The 26,437-nt window shown below is 44.9% G+C and overlaps 1 protein-coding gene across 3 annotated transcripts in view; it reads right to left on the minus strand.

The window, feature by feature from the left end:
* The window catches only part of LOC135513809 (calmodulin-regulated spectrin-associated protein 1-B-like), a 30,199-nt gene extending 4,089 nt beyond the window's left edge, over positions 1–26,110 (minus strand). Inside the window, exons 1-13 of one of the 3 annotated variants that reach the window (XM_064936750.1) lie at positions 25,977–26,110; positions 24,608–24,768; positions 17,916–18,178; positions 11,388–11,549; positions 11,174–11,254; positions 10,702–10,734; positions 6,505–6,646; positions 6,059–6,198; positions 5,336–5,429; positions 3,920–4,091; positions 3,024–3,112; positions 2,736–2,814; positions 225–2,550 (exon numbers count right to left, since the gene is read on the minus strand). In XM_064936750.1, the coding sequence (XP_064792822.1) occupies positions 225–2,550; positions 2,736–2,814; positions 3,024–3,112; positions 3,920–4,091; positions 5,336–5,429; positions 6,059–6,198; positions 6,505–6,646; positions 10,702–10,734; positions 11,174–11,254; positions 11,388–11,549; positions 17,916–18,178; positions 24,608–24,767 (3,741 nt within the window). In that variant the 5' untranslated portion in view covers position 24,768; positions 25,977–26,110. The remainder of the gene's footprint in view (positions 1–224; positions 2,551–2,735; positions 2,815–3,023; positions 3,113–3,919; positions 4,092–5,335; positions 5,430–6,058; positions 6,199–6,504; positions 6,647–10,701; positions 10,735–11,173; positions 11,255–11,387; positions 11,550–17,915; positions 18,179–24,607; positions 24,769–25,976) is intronic. The other 2 variants (XM_064936751.1, XM_064936753.1) reach the window with 2 other exon arrangements.
* Positions 26,111–26,437: the final 327 nt, after the last annotated feature.

The raw sequence follows: 26,437 nt of genomic DNA on the forward strand, positions 1-26,437 counted from the left end.
TTTATGCCAAATGATTGCCTGCTGTGTGTCCTCCCCTTGTCTCCTGCCCTTTTTCTACATTAGTGGCTAGTAAGAGGTACTTTCGTACTATCCCTTCCAAGACAATTTTGTACAACTTTAAAAACAATGTAATTTCCTCCCCTGCCCTGTTTGCGGTCATTGAATTTGGTGCATCTTGTCTACATATACACACACACTGTAAAAAGACAACATTTCAGATGTACCTTGAAGAAGAATCCCAGGCCAGACTTCTGTTCCCCTTCCTCCCCATCCATGGTGCTGTCCTGCCCCCCGTCTCCCTCCATCTCCTCTGGGTCCTTCAGGTCTGACAGGTCCACCTCGATCAGGGGGGCTTTGCTCCTCGACACTTCCTCCAAGGGGATGTTCTCCTTCCCCGAGCCGTCGGAGGAGTTCAGCTCCCCCTCCCTCAGGGTACTGGACAGGCACGGCTCAAAGGACACTTCTGGGATGACGACCACTGGTTCGATACGGGCCGCTGTGCGCAGGTTAGCCTCGTCGTGGAGCCTGAAGGTGGCACGACGTCCAGGCTTGTCCTGCCCACTGATTGGCTCTCCACCTGCGGAGGGGGTTTTGGAGCTGACGTCGGGGTGGTCTGCCCTGGGGGACCTGCCCCCAGGAAACTGCCTCAGGTGAGGCAGGGTCTCCAGGCTGTGGGGGGGGGTGATAGCCCTGCTTGATGCCAGGCCCGGCCTGCCGTGCTCTTTGGCCAGCTTCAGCTCTGAGGGCTTGGTCCTGGGGCCACGGGCCGAACTCAGCTTGGGGGGTTTCCTGGATGGAGCGGTGCCAGTGGTTGGTGCGCCGCTGCCCAAATCCACAAAGTGGACGGCAGGTCGGGCCTTGGGTTCAGATCCGCTGGTCTTCTCATTGACTGAGCAGGGAGACGGGACCCTGGGAGGGGACTGTACGTTCGGTTTCATCAGCAGGTCCTGCTGGAGGGAAAGCTGCATCATCTGCTGCTGGATGCTGCCGATGGCGTCATTCAGCATCTCAATGGAGCGGTTACACTCATCCAAGTCCAGCTCTTCATCCAGCAGCAGACCAGGACTACAGCTGCCCTTCTTGTCCACCGTCTCTAAGGCATCTGGGACCAGCGAGGTGGCAGACTCAGTCTCTGTGGCCCCTCTCAGAGCGTCCACGCAAGAGTCGTCTTTTGAGCTTCCCCCTTTGTCCCCATTGAGTTCTTCTTTGCAGTAGTTTGTTTTGAGCGGGTGGGGCAGGGTGTCGCTCTTGCCCTTCTTGACAATGTGCAGAAAGGCAGCCTTGCCCAGCTTCTGTCTCTGCCTGGCTGACAGCATCTCCATCTTCTTCTTCTGGTGCTCAATGGCCTTCCTCTTCTCCTCTAGCTGCATGTGGAGCTGAACCAGCTCAGAAGCCAGCATGTTGGTCCCCCCGTCTCCCCGCCCCCCCTGGGGCATGGAGGGGCTCTGGTCCATCTTCAGCCTCCGGGAGGTGGACATGGGCCCGCTGCACTCAGAGCCATCCGGGGTGGTCCTTTGGGAGCTGGAGGCACTGGTTCGCAGGTCCTGGTTGCTGCCAAAGCGCTGCTGGGCCTTGCGCTCAGCGAAGCTGGTCATGCGTACGCTGCCACTGGCTAGGCTGCTGGCCTGGGAGTGGGTGCTGAGACAGGGGCTCGAGCGACCGCTACTACAATCATCCCCCTTGTCCTTGTCCCTCTTTTCTTTCACCTTCAGGTCCTCCATAAGCTTGGCTGACTCCTCCTCCTCGTCAAAGGTCTTCCTAGGCCTAGTTGGGTCCTTGGTGGTGAGAGCTTCATCAAGGTCTTCATCATGAGCCTCGTCCAGGTCTGGCTCATGCCAAGGCTTCTGGTCTTCGCTGTCAGAGTGGAGGTAGAAGCCACCTGCTGGAACTTTGGAGTCGGGATCCACACTGCTTGTGTCCATGGGATTGAAGGCCCCCTGTCCCTGGAGTGGCCCAGCCAGTGAGATCTCAGTAGACAAGTCAAACTCCCCACTAGAGGTGGGAGTGTAGGTCCGGTTTAGGGTGGTGGGGGTTTTCCTCCTGGCCGATGCCACAAGTTCAGGACCCCCTTCTACTCTCCGGATAGAACCCCCTCCCCGCGATCGACTTACCTCCCCGCTCTCCTCCTCCTTGTTCAGGTATACAGACTTCTCTTTCGCCGATTTCAGCACAGCAGGCATCAGAGGTTCTAAATAAGAACAATCCTTGGGCTCAGCCCCAGCAGTTTGCTGCGTCGCTTCTCCCTGACTGGGAAGAGAGGCTGACGCGTCTGTCCTCATCACGGCCACAAGTGCCTCCTCCATATTGACGTTTCCCAGAAGGCCGTGACCGTTGACTCGGCGGGGGGCGGGGCTGACAGGGGCACGGCCTACCTGGGCGTGGCCCTGGGGGGTGAGAACCTGGTGTTTGGGGGTGAGATTGGCTATGTTAGAGGCCAGACTGTCTTTACTAATGGAGCGGGCCAGACTCACACTGTCACCAGAGGCAATGTCAGCATCGCTGTCAGTGGCTGAGATGCCAAACGTGTACGGGTTGAGCGTAGACGTCGGCCTAGAAAAAGAGGGGAAGAAGTGAGATGCACAACATTGGCCATCAAGAAGAAAAGGGTTTGTTTTACTTACAAAATTACAGATTTTGTTGAACTATCCCCCAATTAGTCACCCAAATCTCTGAAACATGCATTGATTGAACATTTCAGAGCAAGAAGGGAGGTCAGTGTTATTCTCATACTACACCTCTGTCTCCTGTCAGACCAGGCCTGCACTGAGCCTCGTGGATGTTTGTTCTCCAAGGAGTTGGAGCGGTTTCTGATGCCTAGATACACAGACAACATAGATCACAAAGCTACCTACAATGCAGACCAGAAAAGCCATCTCTTGAAATATGAGCTGTAATAATATTCCACTATAATAAAAACTACACAGCCATCAGAAAGGGCTAAATGTAACTTGTATAAAGCTATGGATAGTTTTTAGTAGTCTTCTATAGTAAATGATAACTGTGGTGTTGTGTAGTGCCCTCACCTGATCCGTCCTCTCCCTGCTGCTGTCTCTGCCTTAGGGGGAGGAGTGGGTGGGAGGGGCTGAAGGCTTCCCCAGGACCTCCCTTGTTACTGAAAATAATCAAAATGGCACAAACCACTTAGATTACCTACCAAGTCCACAATAATCTCTTAGCAGTACCGTAGCAGTCAACATTCATGATCCATCTTTGCAGGATCTCTCTAAGCAGCAGATCAAATTCCAACTCCATCTTTGCAGGATATATTTTATCCAGGCTGTGTGAATGCATTCAGTTGGTCTTTATATATTATTTCTTGGCAAATGTTAATTCATTCAGAAGGTCTTAAGTACCAACACAGTATAAGGGATTAGCCCCTCTTACACCTTTAGTAAAGCGGATTGACCCCACATTCTCTACACTCTATCAGTCTCGTATTCTCACAGGGAATCACTTGAGATATTATTGCTTGCATTTAAGAATCATAAGAAGTACGAACTAGGTGTTTTCTTCATAACCACAGACCTTACAGGCACACAACCAGTCAGTTGACATAATGACCTTTGCCCATCTGACCTACTGTCCCTTTAATCCAATCAGCTACTCTTTGACCATCCCTCTGAACAACCAGCACATGATAAGCAATGGTCTCTGAAATGGTGGTGGTATTACAAAGCTATCCATTTATTTGGCTGGATGTACTGTGAAACATCAATTCATTAACATTGATAAACACAGTGTTGGACAAAGCAAAAGGTAGAAAGTGGTGGGCTGGAAACAAAGAGGTGAGAGAACTGAGTATCAACACCAGCATTAGATCTCTACACTCAATCTCTTCATCCCTGTCTAGCTAACTATGAGATAAATAAACAGGATGATGAAATGAGAAGGGTGGGTGGACAGAGAGAAATTAACTTACAGAGGGTCAGAGCCTTCAGCAGGGTACAGGGAGTACCTGCCATCGGGGCTGCTCTGGGCAGAAACAGACAGCGAGGCCTCTGGGATGCCAGGGGTAACCTGAAAGCTGCGCTTGGTGGCGTTGGAGATGGGCACTGAGGGGCGGGCACTCTTTGGCTGAGCCATGGCTCGGGCTGTTGTGAGAGAAGTGGAGAGGTGTCAATCAAAACAGAGGTGGGTAAGAGGTGGAGAATAATGTAACTAGTGTACTTAAAACTGATCATCCTACCGATCCTCAACTTCGGCGATGTCGTTTACAAAATGGCCTTCAACACTCTACTCAACAAATTGGATGCAGTCCATCACAGTGCCATCCGTTTTGTCACCAAAGCCCCATATACTACCCACCACTGCAACCTGTACACACTCGTTGGCTGGCCCTTACTTCATACTCGTCGCCAAACCTACTGGCTCCAGGTCATCGACAAGTCTTTGATAGGTAAAGCCCCATCTTATCTCAGCTCACTGGTCACCATAGCAGCACCCAACCGTAGCACGCGCTCCAGCAGGTATATCTCACTGGTCACCCCCAAAGCCAATTCCTCCTTTGGCCGCCTTTCTTTCCAGTTCTCTGCTGCCAATGACTTGAACGAACTGCAAAAATAGCTGAAGCTGGAGACACTCCCTCACTAGCTTTAAGCACCAGCAGTCAGAGCAGCTCACAGGACCTGTACATAGCCCATCTGTAAATAGCCCATCCAACTACCTCATCCCCATACTGTTTTTATTTATCTTGCTCCGTTGCACCGCAGTATCTCTACTTGCACATTCACCTTCTGCATATCTATCACTCCAGCGTTTAATTGGTAGATTGTAAGTACTTCGCCACCATGGCCTATTTATTGCCTTACCGCCCGCCCTTATCTTACCTGTGTGTTGAACTGCTTTGCTTTATCTTGGCCAGGCAGTTGTAAATAAGAACTTGTTCTCAACTGGCCTACCTGGTTAAATAAAGGTGTTCTCACCTGGTTAAATAAAGGTGTTCTCAACTAGCCTGCCTGGTTAAATAAAGGTGTTCTCACCTGGTTAAATAAAGGTGTTCTCAACTAGCCTACCTGGTTAAATAAAGGTGAAATAAATGCATATATACAAAACTGCAGCTGCTTATTTTAACTGATGGTCAAGTTCATCCAAAATCAATTATATTATTATTAATCAGCTAAATCTAAACACTATATATTACACTATTGACATTGCATGGGGATCATTTACACATTTGCATTGAAATGTCATTGGAAGAAATGAAAATAATGACACTCCAGTTGAATCACATGTTCTGTAAGGAGGTCCTAAAGTACTCCTTTTCCCTCTCCTGCCTGTCCTGATTTGTTGACCCATCCCATTCAGACCACAACACACCCATAGAGATGATCCTCACCATCTCTGAACTCCTCCGTCCTGGGTTGGACAAACTCTGGCTTGACAGTCTCAAACCACCAGAAGAGCTCAGCGATGAACACCATCACATTGTGCTGAATAGTGAAAACAAGAACCACGTTAGAGAAACTCAACTACAATGACATACAACACGTTACCAAAACCATCAATGAATCAAGTGCTTCCTTAGAAACACAGAAAAACAAAGTCCTCAAAGTTACAGTGATGGGGGAAAAAAACACAGCCACAGGGAAAAACACAGCCACAGGGAAAAACACAGCCAAAGGGAAAAACACAGGGAAAAACACAGGGAAAAGCACAGGGAAAAGCACAGGGAAAAGCACAGGGAAAAGCACAGGGAAAAACACAGCCACAGGGAAAAACACAGGGAAAAACACAGGGAAAAGCACAGGGAAAAGCACAGGGAAAAGCACAGGGAAAAGCACAGCCACAGGGAAAAGCACAGGGAAAAACACAGCCACAGGGAAAAGCACAGGGAAAAGCACAGGGAAAAGCACAGGGAAAAGCACAGCCACAGGGAAAAGCACAGGGAAAAACACAGGGAAAAACACAGCTACAGGGAAAAACAGTGAACACCAAAGCTACAGGGAAAAACACAGCTACAGGGAAAACAGTGAAAAACACAGCTACAGGGACGGGGAAAAACACAGCTGCAGGGAAAAACACAGCTACAGTGACGACAAATACCAAAGGACTTATTTACCTTGAGAACCAGTGGAGAGTAGAGCATATCTTCCATGGTTAGGTAGAAGCTCTTGTTGAGATATTCATTTGAGAATTGCTTGAGCAGCTGGATGTTGTACAGACTGTCAGCTATGGAGGTCACCTCCTTCAGACAGATATCTGATACAGAGGTCAAAAAGGTCAGGATGGAGCTCATTGACCTGATGTTTAGTAATGTCACATGCAATCCTCCTTGGCAGTCAGGGCACAACACAGATTTAATGTCAAATGTCCACAACATAGATCTGGAGTTGAGCTCAATGGACCATTTCAATTACAAAACAGGTTAAAGACATGATTTTACTAATTGTTTGAGGTCAGACAAAATTTGGGATTCCTGACCAATCAGGGAGAAAAAAAGGATAGATTTAACATCTAGTGATGAAACCCCAGTTTGTTGAGGACAGATGTCGTCCCATGATGTACCGTGGAGCTTCATGTGGTCGGGGCAGTAATAGTGGACCACGGTGAGGAGGGCGGCGCCGTCACACACGTCCCTCATCAGATCCTCCAGCAGGGGGAAGAAGGGCAGCTGGCGGCCCAAGGCGTGCTCCCTGCGGTACCTCACCTGACCACCAGGGGAAGGGAGCGAGTCAGAGGGGAATACAAAGAGATAAGGCTGGCTTATTAGGCTCCAATCCAGAGGAGAATGACTGCCCCCTCTCACTTAAGCCAATACATTCAAGGCCGACCACAGTACTGCAGACATTGTTTGCAGAAAATGTTCCCCCATTACAATGATGGAGAAAATGGTAAACTGTGGACAATCTTCATGTAAATAAATACACATTTTCAAAGACAATCATGGTACCAATAACTGCTTCTATTACACCAGATGTTCTTGAACAGATTATAATAAAATCACTCACACAATAAGTATAATTGAGTTGCTAATGGCAGCCTGCAGTACCCCGGTCAGACTTCAACTTGAAATATTCAATGAGGGGGCAGCACTGAGCTAGTCAGCAACGTCACTTCCTGGAGTAGCTCAAACCGCAAACACATGTTACGTCTACAAAAACCTCCAATATGATACGTCATCTTAACAGACTCCCTTGGCTTCAAATGCGCTATCGAGTCTTCACATGTGTATGAATGTGTCATGTGATCCATGGCTTTGTCCAGTCATATACACAGTCATGGCCTCCATCATACAGCCTAGTGCTTATTCAGTAGAAGGCAACGTTTAGAAGGATGGAAATGTCATGACTAGAGCAGACATGATGCCCTGGTGAAAAAAAAAAATCATTTCTGGTCTAGATAATGAACTTTATCTGAATTAATTCAGTGGCATTCCCTGAATAAGCCCCAGTCTGTGTTTAGGTGGGTGGAGATGAGTGGGGTGGGGTGGTCCTTTATAGCAGGGATTCACAAACTTTTTGGGGCCAGAGACTCCTTTTGTGATGGCAAGTTCATTAGGGACCCCCTCATAATCATAACACAACTCGAGTGAGATAAAAGTAGCATACAAGAGTTGTACTCTGTCTCGGGCCCTGGAAGGAACATTTTAAATCCCTTGGCATCAGAGAGAAAATGTTGCAGTTTTCAAGCTACATCAATATCCTGTAATTCTACACATTTTGCCATGAGGAAGAGAAAACTTAGCCATTTAAAAAAATTAAATTACAGTGCATTTATGTTAAAATGTATTAAAAAATTAAAAGTGGGGAGGGGAGGGGGGAAATACAAGTATTGAGTTGAAAAATGTAGAATGTGGATACCAATATCCCTGTGAGTCTCCCAGGACCATGTTGTAAGGTTTAAGAACATTATTCGTATACAGTTTCACAGTTTAACACCTGCTGAACTTATTCCACGGATTACTTGAACAAAAAATGTGTTTAATCTGTTAGTTTTTGGGGATCTGGCCACGGACCCCCTGTAGACCCCACTTTGAGAACCCCTGCTTTATAGAGCGGTGATATGGAGCCATGGTTGGCCTGAAACCCACCTCTCTCTGGGAATGCTGTGTCACTGTCAGCATAGTCAAACCAGGCAACTGGTACAGAGGGAGGAACATGGGAATCACTGGCCAACTTCTGCTGGCTAACGGTGTTGTGGAACCCTCCCTGAGTTAGCCTATTGAGTTCATCACTGCTGTAGTCTACTAGCCAGGCCAGTACGGTACTTATGGCTCCAGCTGAACCATACTAAACATTTACTGCAACAATGAACCATGTTACTACATGCACTGTCTGCAATCTGACTACACATTTTTAGGGCATAATAAGGGTAACTAGGATAACACAACACACCTCGAATACTATTCTGACACCATTATGCTAATTCTACATGGGTAACTACCATAATACAAAACACTTAGTTGAAGTCGGAAGTTTACATACACCTAGGTTGGAGTCATTAAAACTCATTAAAACTATAGTTCTGGCAAGTTGGTTAGGGCATCTACTTTATGCATGAAAAAACACATTTTTCCAACAATTGTTTACACATTATTTCCCTTCTAATTCACTGTATCACAATTCCAGTGGGTCAGAAGTTTACATAAACTAAGTTAACTGTGCCTTTAAACAACTTGGAAAATTCCAGAAGATTATGTCTTGCTTTTGAAGCTTCTGATAGGCTTATTGACTTCATTTGAGTCAATTGGAGGTGTACCTGTGGATGTATTTCAAGGCCTACCTTCAAACTCAGTGCCTCTGTTTGACATCATAGGAAAATCAAAAGAAATCAGCCAAGAACTCAGAAAAAAAAAAAAAAAACTGTAGACCTCCACAAGTCTGGTTCATCCTTGGGAGCAATTTCCAAACACCTGAAGGTAACACGTTCATCTGTACAAACAATAGTACGCCCGTATAAACACCATGGGACCTCGCAGCCGTCATACCGCTCAGGAAGGAGACTCGTTCTGTCTCCTAGAGATGAACATACTTTGGTGCGAGAGGTGCAAATCAATCCCAGAACAACACAAAGAACCTTGTGAAGATGCTGGAGGAAACAGGTACAAAAGTATCTATATCCATAGTAAAATGAGTCCAATATCAACATAACCTGAAAGGCCGCTCATCAAGGAAGAAGCCACTGCTCCAAAACAGCCATAAAAAAGCCAGACTACGGTTTGCAACTGAACATGGGAACAAAGATCGTAATTTTTGGAGAAATGTCCTCTGGTCTGATGAAACAAAAATAGAACTGTATGGCCACAATGACCATGGTTATGTTTGGAGGGAAAAGGGGGATGCTTGAAAGCCAAAGAACACCATCCCAATCGTGAAGCACAGGGGTGGCAGCATCATGTTGTGGGGGTGCTTTGCTGCAGGAGGGACTGGTGCACTTCAGAAAATAAATGGCATCATGAGGAATGACAATTATGTGGATATATTGAAGCAACATCTCAAGACATCAGTCAGGAAGTTAAAGCTTGGTCACAAATGGGTCTTCCAAATGGATAATGACCCCAAGCATACTTCCAAAGTTGTGGCAAAATGGCTTAAGGACAACAAAGTCAAGGTATTGGAGTGTCCATCACAAAGCCCTGACCTCAGTCCCATAGAAAATTGGTGGGCAGAACTGAAAAAGTGTGTGCGAGCAAGGATCCTACAAACCTGACTCAGTTACACCAGCTCTGTCAGAAGGAATGGGCCAAAATTCACCCAATTTATTGTGGGAAGCTTGTGGAAGGCCACACAAAACGTTTGACCCAAGTTAAACAATGTAAAGGCAATGCTACCAAATACTAATTGAGTGTATGTACACTTCTGACCCACTGGGAATGTGATGAAAAAAAATACAATCTGAAATAAATAAAGTGGTGATCCTAACTGACCTAAAACCGGGAATTTTTACTAGGATTAAATGTCAGGAATTGTGAAAAACTGAGTTTAAATGTACTTGGCTGAGGTGTATGTAAACTTCCGACTTCAACTGTATCTCAAATACTATTCTGACACCAATATGCTAACTCTATAAGGGTAACTGGAGAACAACTAGACAACCAGTTCTAAAAGGTTTCCCATCCACCCTACAGAAGGGAGAGAAGTGAGAGGTCTATAGAGGATAAGGACTACTGGAACTGTACCACTATGGAGGGCTCCAGCTCCTCTGGCTCCAGCATGCATTGGGCCAAGGCGTGCATGAAATCAGACTGAGACACACACAGACAGCAGAGAGTAAGGAGACCTTGGGCAAGTAAAGACACCATGAGGGGCCAGGGAGAGACCACATGGGCATGGCAGACAGCATAGGAGGGGTGGGCATGACAGATTTTGCGGGCACGGGTGGCAATGGCGCCAACATCTCAGCATAAGCAAATCATGAAAGCAGGGGCTGAGAGATGTATTCACGGCTCTCTCGCTCTCACCCAGACATCTCTTCACACACTGTCACTCTCTCAAACTCACCATCTATCATGATTGCACATAGTCTGCAGGGGCTTGAAATGAAAGGTCCAAAATGTAGTTCAGCAAATTACCAAAACCACTGGACAACAACATTTTGACATTCTTAACACAAAGATACCAGCCTCCTCCCACTGGCTAGCTGACTCACTGGCTACAAGCAGCACAGAATGGGCTTGGATGAGCCACGATGGTGCGGTGTGCACATCGACACAGAACTATGCGTGCAAGGGGGAGGAGGGGGGATTACTAGCAGCCAACTTACAGGTACTAGTTTCCAATACCATTTGGAGGGAGACTATCCAAGTAGCAGGGAAGGGGGGGGAGGGGGCAGACAGGAAGAATAGGAGCAAAAAGGTCAATAGGTCAGAGGTCACAGACAGGATTGAATCTGCTTCCGGGTTAAGTGTTAGGAGAAAAAGGTCAATCAGGATTCAACCAACTGGCAGGAGATAAAGAGCTCTGTAGACTTGTACCACATCTCTGTTGAAAAGGATGTCATCTCCATGAGACTAATCTGAATAAATACAAATAAATTGTTTTCTAAACTGCAATTATTCTTGCAATGTGTCCTGGAGGCATGGACTGAAGTCCAGAGACTTGATGCATCGAGAGCAGCAATCGCCTGTAAGGATGCATCAAAATAGCTCCATGGGGGCCATTTTGGCTCTAGCGCTTCAGTTCCCTTGTTCTCCCTCTGTGGGAGTGCCATGAAATCTGTGGGGCTCCAGCCTTACCTTCTGGTGACTGGGAGACTCCAGCGGGTGCTGCTTGACCTTGAGCTCTCTCTCTGTGATCTCCCTCATCTTCAGATTCACCTGGAACAAAAACAACATTCACTCAGTTCCTTAGAGCTCTATTTTCTGAATGTCTCAGGCTTATGATCGATGTCGGCCGCTGACAGACTATTTACGGAGTCCGCAGGAAAGAGAGTTTGTGTTCCCACCATACCTTGTTGATCCAGAAGACCATGGCGTCCTCCAGGTCAAAGGGCAGCTCCTTGGAGGCACTAAAGGTGGAGAAGCGTTTGACGCAGGCCACCACCTTCTCTATGCTGATCATCTCCACAGTGTAGGCCATCATTAGGGCATCGATCATGGGCATGTGAGCACTCTGTAGGAAGGATGAGTGCACAGATTAGGTCAGAAAAACAAACGCTGTAAAAGGTAGGTCATCGTGGGGGCATACAGTAGGTCTAGTTCAGGAATGAAAACACCAGGGTATTGATCAAGCATGGCTATGTAGTTACTGTGTTGTGGCAGGCAGAGCCAGAACAACAATCACGTTATGCCAAAATCAGGGCATCGACTATGGGCACAGGACACTGTGTGAGAGGAGAGATGGGAAAGAACAGGTCACATGACAAACACGATTTACAGTTGAACATCAGGGCATCGATCATGGGCATTGTGGATGGGTGGGTAGAGACAGCATTGTTTTTTTGTTTTTTATAAAAATCGGGAATATATGGGCACATGAGGACATGATGCCCACAGAACAGTATAATTAAGGGGTGACTAAACAACCCTCAGGGTATCAAACAATGACGCAGCACAAAATAAACTGCCATGTGGGCTTTGTTTCCTCGTCTCCTGACCATCTGACCTCACTGATGTACTACAGATGATCCTTATCCAATAGAAAGACTGAGGGAGGACCCCTCAGAATAGAAGTTTTGTAACGCTTAGGTTATTACGAGTGTACCTGATATAAGTAGGACATGTGACATCCTGGCAACTGAGGAAAAACACTATCGGAGTTGTCTCGAGATGGCTATGAATATTTATGGCAAGAGGCTAGCAGCATAGCATCTCCACTGAATGCAGGCGGTTGACATCAACAATCCTTATAGAACATTTAAAAAAGTAATGAAATAAAAGAGATGTATTCCGCAATCCAAAGAAAGGACAGGCGGGTGGCTAGACAGCCTGCCATGCCACCTTGTGGACAACGACTCCCACAGTTAGGGCGGGAAGGCAAGTAACTAGTCAGTATATCCATATTCTTAGGCAGGAGTATAATTCCCTGAAATGTGACCTATGAATCTAGGTGTGGAGTTAACACACAGTACACCCTAGCCTAGCCAGTTAGAGCATGCCTGACCCAAAACACACACACACACCTTCCAGCACTAATCCTACTGAGGGAAATGGAGGACAGATCCTGATTAGCTCACAATAGGAAAGGAGAACAGCTATTCAGAGCCCTCAGTGATAGGCCCCAACGATGTTACACAAGCATTACTCAACACTCAGCCTCAAATCCCTACTCTAATGAGGCATAAGCAACACACACACACACACACACACACACACACACACACACACACACACACACACACACACACACACACACACACACACACACACACACACACACCCACTGCCTGAGATTTAAATAAAAATTAAAACATGCACCCTTCCACCTAGCGACGAGCTAGATGTAGACTATTTCAAAAACAGGACTGTGTCTCTTAAGTCAAAGAAGAGGGACTTAAAAAGATGAAGAAAACAGCGACTGATGTGCTTGAGTTACAACACAATGAATATGCCAGAAACACACCCTTCATCTTCCCTTCACCAAACCTGTCAGAGACAAACCTAGGAGTGTATGGGTGGACTGCTGTTATATTACCCCAAGCCGTCTCAAGTGTCCCAAGTCAAGTGCTGAGCAATTAACATTTTTCTCTTCAGTTAAACAACTAATTGACCAAATTGATTCAGATTTTTTCTGAGCACAACACGCCGTTTTACTAGAGAGAAATCACATCATTCACGAGAGTGGAACGCTGGGCTAAAGGGAGTTGTAGTATTCATTAAGAAAATATTCAGCATAGATCAGCACAGAAACATGGTAATTAACTGCAAAGACCATAATGCATAGCGCCTTCCCCCCCATCTCAGACAGAGATGGATACACTTTTGCCTGCTATGTTAGGTTAGATTCAAACAGACTGCATGAAAGAGGAATGTACATTCACGGCCAAAAGTTGATGAATTGCAATTAATTACAAATGAACTGAATTCCCCCCCAAAACATTTCCACTTCATTTCAGCCCTGCCACAAAAGGACCAGCTGACATCATGTCAAGTGATTCTCTCGTTAACACAGGTGTGAGTGGTGATGAGGACAAGGCTGGAGATCACTCTGTCATGCTGATTGAGTTTGAATAACAGACTGGAACCTTCAAAAGGAGGGTGGTGCTTGGAATCATTGTTCTTCCTCTGCCATCCATGGTTACCAGCAAGGAAACACGTGCCATCATCATTGCTTTGCACAAAAAGAGCTTCACAGGCAAGGATATTGCTGCCAGTAAGATTGCACCTAAATCAACCATTTATCGGATCATCAAGAACTTCAAGGGGAGTGGTTCAATTGTTGTGAAGAAGGCATCAGGGTGCCCAAGAAAGTCCAGCAAGCGCCAGGACCGTCTCCTAAAGTTGATTCAGCTGAGGGATCGGGGCACCACCAGTACAGAGCTTGTTCAGGAATGGCAGCAGGCAAGTGTGAGTGCATCTGCACGCAGTGAGGCGAAGACTCTTGGAGGATGGCCTGGTGTCAAGAAGGGCAGCAAAGAAGCCACTTCTCTCCAGGAAAAACATCAGGGACAGACTGATATTCTGCAAAAGGTACAGGGATTGGACTGCTGAGGACTGGGGTAAAGTCATTTTCTCTGATGAATCCCCTTTCCGGTTGTTTGGGGCATCTGGAAAAAAGCTTGTCCGGAGAAGACAAGGTGAGCGCTACCATCAGTCCTGTGTCATGCCAACAGTAAAGTATCCTGAGATCATTCATGTGTGGGGTTGCTTCTCAGCCAAGGGAGTGGGCTCACCCACAATTTTGCCTAAGAACAGGTCCACCAACAGGTCCTCAGAGAGCAACTTCTTCCAACCATCCAGGAACAGTTTGGTGACGAACAATGCCTTTTCCAGCATGATGGAGCACCTTGCTATAAGGCAAAAGTGATAACTAAGTGGCTCGGGGAACAAAACATCAATATTTTGGGTCCATGGCCAAGAAACTCCACAGACCTTAATCCCATGGAGAACTTGTGGTCAATCCTCAAGAGGCGGGCAGACAAACAAAAACCCACAAATTCTGACAAACTCCAAGCATTGATTATGCAAGAATAGCATGCCTTCAGTCAGGATGTGGCCCAGAAGTTAATTGACAGCATGCCAGGGCAGATTGCAGAGGTCTTGAAAAAGAAGGGTCTTTGCATCAACTTTATGTAATTGTCAATAAAAACCTGACACTTATGAAATGTTTATAATTATACTTCAGTATGACATAAATATGTAAACACTGAAGTAGCAAACTGTGAAATGAATGTGTCGTTCTCAAAACTTTCTGCCACGACTGTACACAAAAACTACGAGATCGGGATAGACAGAGTTTGTGAAAGTATGCCTTATCTACTTCGAAGAACTAATAAAATGATTGTCTGACAGCTCTGCAGCATGCAAAGGCAGGTCAGCCTCGCGAAATAGGATGATTATTTTTTATTTAAAAGCTACAATATGTAACTTTATAGGCAACCTGACCAAATTCAAAGAAATGTGAGTTATAGATATTTCATCCCCTTTGAACACAAGTCTATGAATAGCTAGATCTGTGTGCTATTTCTATGCTACCCGTTCTATTATAAAATTTTTGCGTCTTACTTTCAGATTTGTACACCAGCTTCAAAAACAGCTAAATATACAATATTTTTGGTTATGGAAAATATATTTCACAGCGGTTTAGATGGTACAATGATTCTCCACACAATGACTGCTAGTTTTTTCAGAAACAAATCTGCCGGACAATTAGAATTTTTGCAACCAGGAAATGGCAGAGCGATTTCTGCATAGTACATCTTTAACTAAGTAAATTAAGAACAAATTGGTATTTACAATGACGGCCTTCCAAGAGGTAAAAGGCCTCCTGCGGGGACGGGGGATATATCACGACAAGAGAGAGATCACTACATTAAAAGAGAGACCAAAGCATGGCAGCAAAGCCCATACAGAATGGGAAGGAGAGAGAACGGTGTCCGGCAGTTTGGTTGCTACTGCCTGAGCAGAGATGAGATGGTGACTCAAGGAATGAAAAATAAGGAAGTACCCAAATAAGAACTAAGTAATATACACAACTGAAATATTGTATTATTTCATAGTGATTTCCTATTTTTTTCTATTGGATCTACCCAATGTGGGCCTGACAGATACAATGGAATATTTTCTGTGTTTTGGCAATTTGAATTTTCACTATTTTTGCCATTGTATTTCCATTAAAAAGCTCTAAAATGATTTTAATGTCATTATTTAATAATGGATTTAATGTCAACAAAATAAGATTAAGAAACCAAAATAGAGAACAAACCAATTGTTTTATAATTCAATTGAAACCAAACCGACAAATTACTACTCTATAGTCTCTGTCCCCCTAGTCTCCCCCTGTCCATCCCTCGAGTGTCCCCCTAGTCTAGAAATGTATTTCTTCCAACCTGTGTGAGTCGACTCAAGAGATGGTACACTGCTGTTTTATTACTCCCAGCTGATCCCTCTCCATCTGTGCCCTCTAGGAAGTACGAGTCAAACAGGAGGCAGAAGGTATCTCTTACACACACACACACACACAACGGGAGTGAGCCCAGAGGCTGCACATGGGGGGGGGCACACAGACATTGCCATGGAAACACCTCCTTGCAACCCAGGGGGGGTTCCTCAACCCTCACACAGGCCTAGTCTAGTCTGTCAAAGACAACCACTTCACTCTACTCAGGAATTTAGACTAAGCATGTGTTTGTCTGACTTCTTCCATAGAGCCTTGCCCGGATTATAAACCAGCCCGTCTGTCTGTCACTGGGCTAGATGTCGGCTAGTCACTGGCTCGCTCTTGGCTGGTCGCTCGACAGAAGCAAGCCACCTTAGCGACAACACGAGTCTCCATGGCATTGGCAGTGTATAATGTATTCAAGCCAACAAGTACCATGCAGTGATGCTACTGTAAGTGCTTTCAGTGAAATTGTGAGAGGTTATTGGATCTCTTATGAAAGGAAATGCTTGTGCAATATATACAACTGAATGTGACATGTAAGGAGGGAGTGGTGTTCATTCTGTATGCTGAGTGAAGTTGTTGCTGTACTATTTTATGTATTACATTTATTTATCCTTTACTTAACTAGGCAAGTCAGTTAAGAACAAATTGTTATTTACAATGACGGCTTACCCTGGCCAAACCCTGCCCTAACCCGGACGACGCAGGGCGATAGTCCTAAAGTCAATAGTCCTAAAAACTAGGCTGGTTGGTTGGATGAGAACTAGGTTACATGAGAGATGGTGAATCAATCATTATGCAACTGCTGCACCCTACTTTGCATATTGACCAGACAACATGGAAAATGTCACTGTTAGGGACAAGGGTACACTACAGGAGAGTGGAAAAAAGTAGTGGAGGAACCCCACTGGGTCATTCAGCACATTTTAGGCCTAACTTCAGACTGTTCTCTCTCTCTGTCTCTGTGTACCCTTCCCTATCCAGCTGGTAGAAAATAATGGTCAAAGAAGTAACTGAATCAGTTTTCACATGATCCACAGAAACCAGACTGTGCCAAAAGCCGTGTTGTAAAGCCTACAGACGACATGCTCTCTGGCCCAGTTCTATGCCTTTATATGGATATGAATCAGTCGAATTTGAATCTCCAAGGTAGCCAACGATAAGGAAATAGCTAAGCGGTCTGGAACCAAATTCAATAGGTCGGGAAAAACCACCCAAACGAAAATTGATTTAGTGTTCTATGATGAGTCGCCATGGTTTCAACAAAGACTAGAACATTTTAGTTACCTAGGGTTTAAAGGCTGTTTGACAAAGTCCAATAGACAACAGGTAGGTATTCTAGTGTTCAGTGTAGTGTGATAGATGTCAGTGTGATAGAGAGAACAGAACAATGGCTAATTTCACTAGTTAGTAATAAGACGAGAGCAGGAACAGAGCTCCTGCTGCAGGCAGAAACAGCTCTCGCTCTCTATGTAGGACTACACACAGAACAGCCAACCAGAAGGCTGAGCTTCTTGACTCTCTCTCATCCATGGCCAGCTAAAGGGCAACAGCTTTTCAGACTTGATTTATGTCTGTTTTGCACTGGGACTAACTCATTTTCAAGACAGCTCTCGTCCACAAATCATGAGCAGCCTCTGGCAATGACTCCCATAACACACCACGTGCTTATCAAACTAGTTCCACCACCACAAAGTGTCCCTCCGTACTTCCTAGTCCATGTAGAGGACATTGGGTGCATCTTTCCATCCTCATGCGAGAGACCTAGCCGCCTGGCTCGTAGGCATCAGCCCTATTGCTTTGGTCTCTCCAGTGTTTTCACTGTAGATTAAGGAGACAAGGAGAGCCACTTGAGCCAATTGAGATGCAGCTGAATTGCCTTCACCCTGCATAGCTTTTCATCACCCCCTACACAGTCACACAGTCTTTCCCACTCACCATTTTGATGGGCACACAGGAGAGGTCAGCATCTCTGACAGGGGCGTCATCACTCTCCATGACGTAGATTCCTTTACGGCTGAGGGCCTGGATGACTGACATGTGTGACTGCAGCGAGGCGGCCTGGTCTGTCTTCAGGATGAGGGCACACACCCGGCAGTACAGCTCACAGGACAGCAACAGCTGGAGGACGGGAGGCTTGATGTGCTCCTGGTCATACTGGTCTGTGTAGAACGGATCCCTCAGGTCCTCTGGAATGTGGTCTGGAAGGGGGAGGGGGGGGGGGTTAGTGATGGATTTAATGCATGATGTTGGTCCTAAATTATATATAGACAGGATGGGTTCCACTCCCTACATCTAGCTGTGTTGCTACCCGCATGAAAATATTTGGTTGCTATTGGTTTCAATGGAATATTTTGGTGCTTGCAGCCCTGTGCCTGCTTCAGGAAGAATCTAGGGAAAACGCTGCTGTGATGACTAATATGCATACACAGGGTTACAATAAGAGTATGTCATTTCGTGGATAGCCAATTGTGAAATACGTGCTTTACTTTAAAAAGGGAAGATCTAGCCTAATCTTTCAACAATGAAAGGGAACGTGGCAACAGCATGTGCTCGCAGAGTAAAAATATGTGTTCTGCGAGGTTTCAGTTTACTCTGTAAATACAGGCTAGTCATGGCTTGGAACTGACAGTAACACTGGTGAGAGAAGAGCTAGGTTCTCAGGTTACTAGTCTGAAACAATGTCTTTCCAGTTTCCACCACAAAGGAGGAAAAACAAACAATGACCTATGAAGGGACTGTTTTGCATTTTTTCACTGACTCATATCAAACCAGAAGTCACCATATTAGGCTAAATGGTGATGGGAATCCGATCATGATAATTTATGTCTGTTGCGGTCATACTCCTAACAGGAAACACACAATCCGTAAACGTTAAAGCAGAGGAATAGAATGAAGGATCCCCTCGTAGCCCATTGCATGTGACAAGCCCAGCCCACACACAGGTGCACTCTCAGAAAGGTGTGATGATCTTCGGGACAAAAATAGCCCAGCTAACCTCCATTATTCAGACATTGTTATTTAAGCTGTGGCTGTGAAGCTGCGCAAACAGAAAAATGGCTGTCCCAGACAAAAAAAAGAAACATAAAACGTGTATTTTTCCACAGACACATCGTATGTGTTTGAATCAAATCAACTATATGCACTGAGCTTGTCTGATGCTTTAAGCACAAAGTTTGAATAAATATTTAAAGACACAAATGATTTGAAGGAGTTTAGCAATTGATTTGAATGTGCTGGGCCGGGCTCAGCCGTAATGTGACTAGCACCTGTTGTCCCGCACTCCTCCCTGCTGCAGCGAACACCACAGACCATCAAAGTGTTTATCACGCTGTCCGTGTTACTGAAGTCGCAACAGTCATTTCTGACTGAAAAGTTCTGCTACCAAAATCCCTCAGTTGTTTGTTTTGGAAAAACATTCCCTATTCGTTAGACCCTTGCTCTCTTTACGTGATAACATAGATGCATTGCAAGCATGTGACCAAAGACCTAGTCGCTTGGGACTAGTACTAGAGAACGTTGGTTATGTAATTATTACCCCAGAATGTCACTTATACCAGAAGACGATTCAGACGGGATTCGTTTTTTCCAAACTGCCCACCCACCATTTAAAAAAAAAAATTAATAAATTGACAGTTATGACAGAAGCCTGGAGGTTTTTAATTCTAGGCATGAAGATACGAGATTTCAACAGGTCCAGGTGATGGGGCCACACTGATAAATCTAGCTTGGTTCTCAAGTTTCGAAACCATATTTCCTATAGTGTCCCCAATATATTTGAATTGAGGAAGTGTGATCATAATCATTATGATATTTTAGCGATCCGCAGCACATCCTAAACGCACTTCCTAAAATAAGTAATTTATAGACCAAAACATTTTCACATAAAACAATGATTGGTTCAGTTGGTCTGGACTAGACCAAAAACCAGTGTCTGTGGATATCAAGGCCAGTCCAGAACTGCACCCAGGAAAAAAGAGATGGGATTAATGAGGTGTACAGTGTTGCCTGAATTTTTTTTAAATAAATGCCCATCTATGTGGTAAGCTGACCGTTTTTAAAAACACCAAAAAACTACATTCGGACCAAAAAAAGATATCCAAAAGCTTACAAGCCCATCCATGGCTGGTCGCTCACAGAATCAGTAGGCTATTAAAACAAACACTCAAACAGGAAACAAAAGCAGGATCTGTTTTATTTCTGTAGATGTATTGATGATTTATAAAGCCAGTAACATTTAACAGTTAGACTATTGATTATAGACCTAATTAAGTTGGGGTTCTCTCTCTCTCTCTCCTGACTTTTCTTAGACAATAAGACAAGGGCTGTTTCCTCATTCTGCTGCTGCCCCCACAGCATTGTTCTCAACACAATATGCTGGTTAACTTTGCTATTATGCACATATCAACATGGTCTAGGAAAAGGTGCCAATTCAATAGAGCACTGATGAGTTTCAGAACCGTGGACAGCGACCGCTATCCAACACGGGAGGAAGCGCATTTATTATACATTTTTATTAGTGTTGCACCATTGTTCTTACGTAATATAACCATATCCAATTTAGCACGTCTTAGACTGATGGATTATGCCATCCCCATGGCCTACACAATGGATCAGTCCACCCAGTGTGAATCAGACCGGTGTCTTGTACACACACACACACACACATATTTTTCCCCCCTTCTACTGCTCGACTAAAGAAGTCTCAGTCGACTAACAGCCTATTGACCAAACAGTCGACTAACAGCCTATTGACCAAACAGTCGACTAAATGGGGTCAGTCCTAAACAGAACAGACATCTCTATAACACCACATCTGACAGAGGCAGATCTCTCCATCAACCAATCAGCAACACAGCAGTTACACCAGGCAGATTTGGATTCTACGGTCATCCTTAGCACACATTTTTTTTTAAAGCATCCACATATGCAATAAGCCTGATGTACATTAACAGTATAAGAGTCAGTCATTCTGAGAGAGAGACAGACAGAGGTGTGTGTGTGTGTGGTACTGTGTATAATGCATTAAAACAGATGAGGTTGGGACCAGGGTGGCTGGGACCAGGGTGGGTCTTCACATATGAATTCCCCCTGGAGACAGTGATACTGTGTGGCAGCAGCTGCCCCCCTCCTGCCACAGTGGGCTGAAGTATCTAACTACTGGGACAGGGAGTGAGCCTAGCATGGTAAACACTCTCTCTCTCCATTGCCAGGACCGGCTATAATGCAACCCCCAATTACCATCAGACTAGACAGGAGAGCACCAGCTTGCCCCAGCGGGTACCATTCTGACTGGCTGGTAGGCACTGATGTGAGGAGCGGGGCCAGCCAGATCTGTGTATGCACTGGGGAGCAAATTCTAACACACGGCGCAAGCATGCACTCACACAGAAGACAAACACACACTCAGAAACAGATACACAGACATGCTCACACGTGACGCAGCCACCTGCATGCAGGTTCCCACTCGCATACACACACCTGCCCCACAATCTGAGGGGCGAGGATGTATTGCCTCAGCCTGCCCGCCCATCCCTAGTTCCTGCCATGTTATAGAGCCAGACCAGCATCTGTGAAGCAGCATTAGCAATACACTCCACTACTGCCATAGGTAAAAAGAATTAAAAACACAATCCCCAAATGGAGGATGCCAATTACTGCTGCACCTGTGCACAGGCAGTCCCCAAAATCATCAAGGCTACTGTACAATCCACTCCCTCTATAATCAAACTGTGTTTCACCCCCAGTTAATCTTTGGGCAATGAGTTCTGTTCCCATGTCTTTAGCTAATACAGATTAGATGTTGTGAGTGCTAGTGTACTCTGTCTGCCTGCATGGCTGTTAGCCACAACCCTTAGAGCCACAGATGACAGACAGTGGGGAGATTCCTCCGGAGGGAGAGAGAAGAGAGGCAGTGTTCGTTCGTCATCAGGACAAAAGCCTATTACTGTTTGTGAGCTCTCTGGGACCACAGCTCTCTGTTAGTGGAACACAGGGACTAGGCATGAAGAAAAAACAAGGAGAACAGAATGAAAACAGGAGCATGGCATACCATCCATATGAATACCATTCAAATCTGGGATCACTTGTTTGCTGTGTGCAGGTGTGTCTGAGTGACATTATGAAGTCACTGTAATGACAGCAGGAACCAAAATGCTAGGATGACAAAATGAAACCTAGGCTTAGAAAACACTGTACATCAGCGTTTCCCATACTCGGTCCTCGGGACCCCAAGGGGTGCTCACAGCTGATTCAAACGATCAAATGAGTTTATTATTTGAAATCAGCTGTGTATTGCTAGGGCAAAAAAATAAAACATGCACCCATTGGGGTCACAAGGAGAGAGTTTGGGGAAACCCTGATGTAGTCTGACTGAAAAGGTGCAGGTGATTGTGTAACCAGTGTGAAATGCCTAGCTAATTAGTGGTGACGTAACTCGCTCGAAGACCTTGAAGCATTTGTTTCCCTTGCTCTGCAAGGGCCGAGGCTTTTGTGGGGCAAAAGGTAACGATCCTTCCAGGGTGACTGTTGATGTGTGCAGAGGTTCCATGGTTCAAGCCCAGGTTGGGAAGAGTAGAGGGACAGAAGCAACAGTGTTACACTTTCAGTACAATTAATATCTTACAGGGAGGTGATAGGCCAGTACAAAACTAAAAATGCCCTTCTTGAATCCAGAAATAACAATAGGAAAGGCAATCCTAAGAGCCATGTTAGGAAAACAATGGATAGCGCATATGGTGGAAAATTGCAAGATGATGTTATAATAGTTTTATTGCATCAAATGGTTGTTTTAGTCAACAGAATAGAGGATTCTTATAACTATTGCGTGTGTTCTTCTGAGGATGGGCCTCTGGGAGATAACACTGACAAGAGATTTACCATGTCTTTTGGGTGATAAAACCAAAAGAGCATTCCAGAGCATGAGTTGATGTTGCTGTTCTATACCGTACCAGGGAGACATGGCTCCAGTATGGAGTTGGGGTGGACAGACACTGGTCTCTACACAATGAAAACTGTTGACACAGCAGATACTGTCTGCTGTGAATTTTAGGTATCTTTCATACAAATCTTAACCTTGTGACCCATTCTATACATCGGTTTTTCGTCATGTAGGTTGAAAGGGGTGAATCTTGGCTATAAAATATCTTTGTACTTTTGTCTCGGGACTCTCAACTAATCATCTGAGCGTGATTTGTCAACCAGCCATCATTATCGTAGAGCACTCATTCGATTCACTTTATATGTGTGCGTTGTATTGACCTGCTCCCTTATTAAAAAGTGATTCAATATTTAGTTATAACTAAGTATAACTGATTTGTGTGATACATTTTCCTCTCCTCATTTGAGAGTGAAGAAATCAACCACCTCACGCAGCACCATTATGTTCTTCCAGTGACAACACACACAGACGACACTCCATTGACAGGACACGCGTCGCTCACATGACAGGTTCTCCACTAGTGACAGGCAACCCTAGCTGTAGGATATGTGGAATGAATTACACCTCACAGTGCCACAAGTAGTCAGCTGGCTTCTCCACATCTTAGCATGTCTTCTGCATGGAACCAAAGCCACAGGACTTCAATAGCAAAGCTAGGCCTAATTGCTGTTCTAAGGGCCGCTACCTGGCCTAGCTTTGCTATTGAAGGCCGGTGACTTTGGTTCCATGCAGAAGACATGCTAAGATGCTGTGGAGGAGCCAGCTGGCAATGCTTGTGGCACTGTGAGGTGTAATTCATTCCACATATCCTCCAGTTAATTATGCAGGTGGGGATAAGTGATGCGTTACAGTGTGACAGACGTGGGAATCTTGCAATACAAAAATCAAGAAACATCAAAATACCTTGACTGTTTTGCTCTGAAGAACCTAGAACATTTTAGAAAATAGAGTAACTTTTTACAAAAGTCCAGGTAATTGTTATCTAATGATGTTGACATCATTACAGATAAATAAAGGTGAAATAAAAAAATAAAACTGCAAGTCAGCAACATTGCCACTCTTGATAAAAGTGACAAGGACTGATATCTTGCTCTGCATTTGCCATGACATGATGAGTCTGACAGTCAGTGGATTTATTCAGCAGTTTTCCTGTGAGTCCAGTCTCACTGTACTGCGAAAGGCCACTGCACAAAAACAATCAGATCATTTGCCAAGTCATACAGGGACACAGTCAGCTCTGCACACAAAGCATTTTGATGCATAATAACTGAGAAAATCTAGACAATACATTCCATTCGGCTTGGTTCTGCCATCAAGGCCTGTTCCAAGAAGGGCTCATTAGGCCAAGCCCAACTGCAGACTGTTAGTCTGAGGTGTGGATAAACACAAAGACACATTTCCCGTCTAACAACATTTGGGCCCAACCCTGCCACTAGAGGGGGCAACTGGGTCTTCCTTGAGAAATGTTGTTTCTTTGTCATTAAAAACCTACATATATCTCCATAATGCTTTGGATCACAGCAGAGGGTAAAATCCTGAAGTATCTGTGTGAGAACAGCAAAGTGTTAATACTTGCACCAAGGCATTGGAGTTGTGTAGCTATGTGACAGGTGATTATTTTGGACCTTTTAAATACCCAATTCATTGTCCCTCTGTGTGTGTGTGTGTGAGAGAGAGAGACAGAACTTACCAATGCTGTATGCCTTGGCGAACAGCCATCGCAGGTTGGCATCTATTTTTGCTCTGGCCGAGTCGTACATTTCCAAAGGAACAATCTCTATTGTCCCTTCACCAGCTGAATCCATGTTTCTTCGGGTGCCATCCGCACCACCACACAGATCCACATCCATCCTTACAAAAACATGTCAAATAAATTCACAGTGTGAAACATACAAATCAAATTGTATTTGTCACATGCCCGAATACAACAGGTGTAGTAGACCTTACAGTGAAATGCTGAATACAACAGGTGTAGTAGACCTTACAGTGAAATGCTTTACTTACAAGCCCTTAATCTGTCAATGCAGTTAAGAAAAACACACAAAAAATATCAATAAAAGTAACAAATAATTAAAGAGCGGCAGTAAAATAACAATAGCGAGGCTATATACAGGGGGGTACCGGTACAGAGTCAATGTGGAGGCTATATACAGGGGGGTACCGGTACAGAGTCAATGTGGAGGCTATATACAGGGGGTACCGGTACAGAGTCAATGTGGAGGCTATATACAGGGGGGTACCGGTACAGAGTCAATGTGGAGGCTATATACAGGGGGGTACCGGTACAGAGTCAATGTGGAGGCTATATACAGGGGGGTACCGGTACAGAGTCAATGTGCGGGGGCACCGGTTAGTCGAGATAACAGGTTCATGAAACTAGAGTTATTAAAGTGACTATACTAAATGACTATAGTCATTTCATTCGAGTATTACGTTAGTTACTAGCGAGCCACTGAGGAATTGTTAACTAACCAGCTAACTAACCCACAAGTAAAATGGTTGCATGTCAGCTAACTTAGCATTGGGCGCCCATTCATTAGACAGGTGGCTAACTTTAGCTAGCTAACTGACAAACTGGATTGTTTCGTTGAATCTGGGTTGTACAACATTTACAAAATAGCATTACTGGCCAAGTTAGAAAGCACCTTGGCCAACACAGTTAACTTAAGTCTGCTTTAATCCAGTTAGCTGGCTAGTCAGATAGCTAGTCAAGTCCAGCTTTATGCTAGGTTACAATAACTGGATGAATCGAACTGACATTCACTAACTTAATCAAACAGTATTTTTTGAAAATACATGAAAAACACTATGTAACGTAAATCAACCCTTTAGATCGGTCAGTATAAAATGTAACATAATGACTTTGTTATGCAATTGCCCAAGCAAAGCCCAAGCACCACATCGTAGCAGCAGCAGCGAGATGAACGAACGGTCTCCTCCCCAGCAACAAAACCCAATTTGCGGCCTGTCTGACAACCGCGCCACGGGAAACCCAGGATAAGCGTTTACTATCAATGCCAGACATAAATGTACAGAATTTAGGAAAGACAGTAACGTACCTGATTATTCCCGTTTTATCCTTCAATTTTATGACTCATTTTAGGTCGAAGAATTTAACGTATTAGTGAGAAGCACCTTATGTACCTCCGTATCCGCGCTTTCCCATAAATCGAATTATCTGTCTGTCTGTTAGCATAAGTAGCTAACCACTGCGCCTGCGCGGATGTTAATACTATCATGCAACCACATACACAACCCAGAGCAAGATTCAAAGTAACCATTCATTAAAAAAGAAGGGCGTAAGAAGGTATATGAAACAATGTTCGATGTTTGTTTGCAAAAAAGAATCAGAAATGAACCAGCCCATGTGCCCATACCATAACAACTTGCTCTCTTTTGGAGGACTCTCCAGACATTAAATGAAACAGTTTAATTAAAAACGATGCATTTGTTAATAAGTACTTCATATGAGTCAAACAATCATAGTGTATACTGAATTAGGTGGCCTGTTGCTAAAGTA

This window comes from Oncorhynchus masou, chromosome 25, assembly GCF_036934945.1.
Source record: "Oncorhynchus masou masou isolate Uvic2021 chromosome 25, UVic_Omas_1.1, whole genome shotgun sequence".
In the NCBI taxonomy this organism is placed as follows: domain Eukaryota; kingdom Metazoa; phylum Chordata; class Actinopteri; order Salmoniformes; family Salmonidae; genus Oncorhynchus; species Oncorhynchus masou.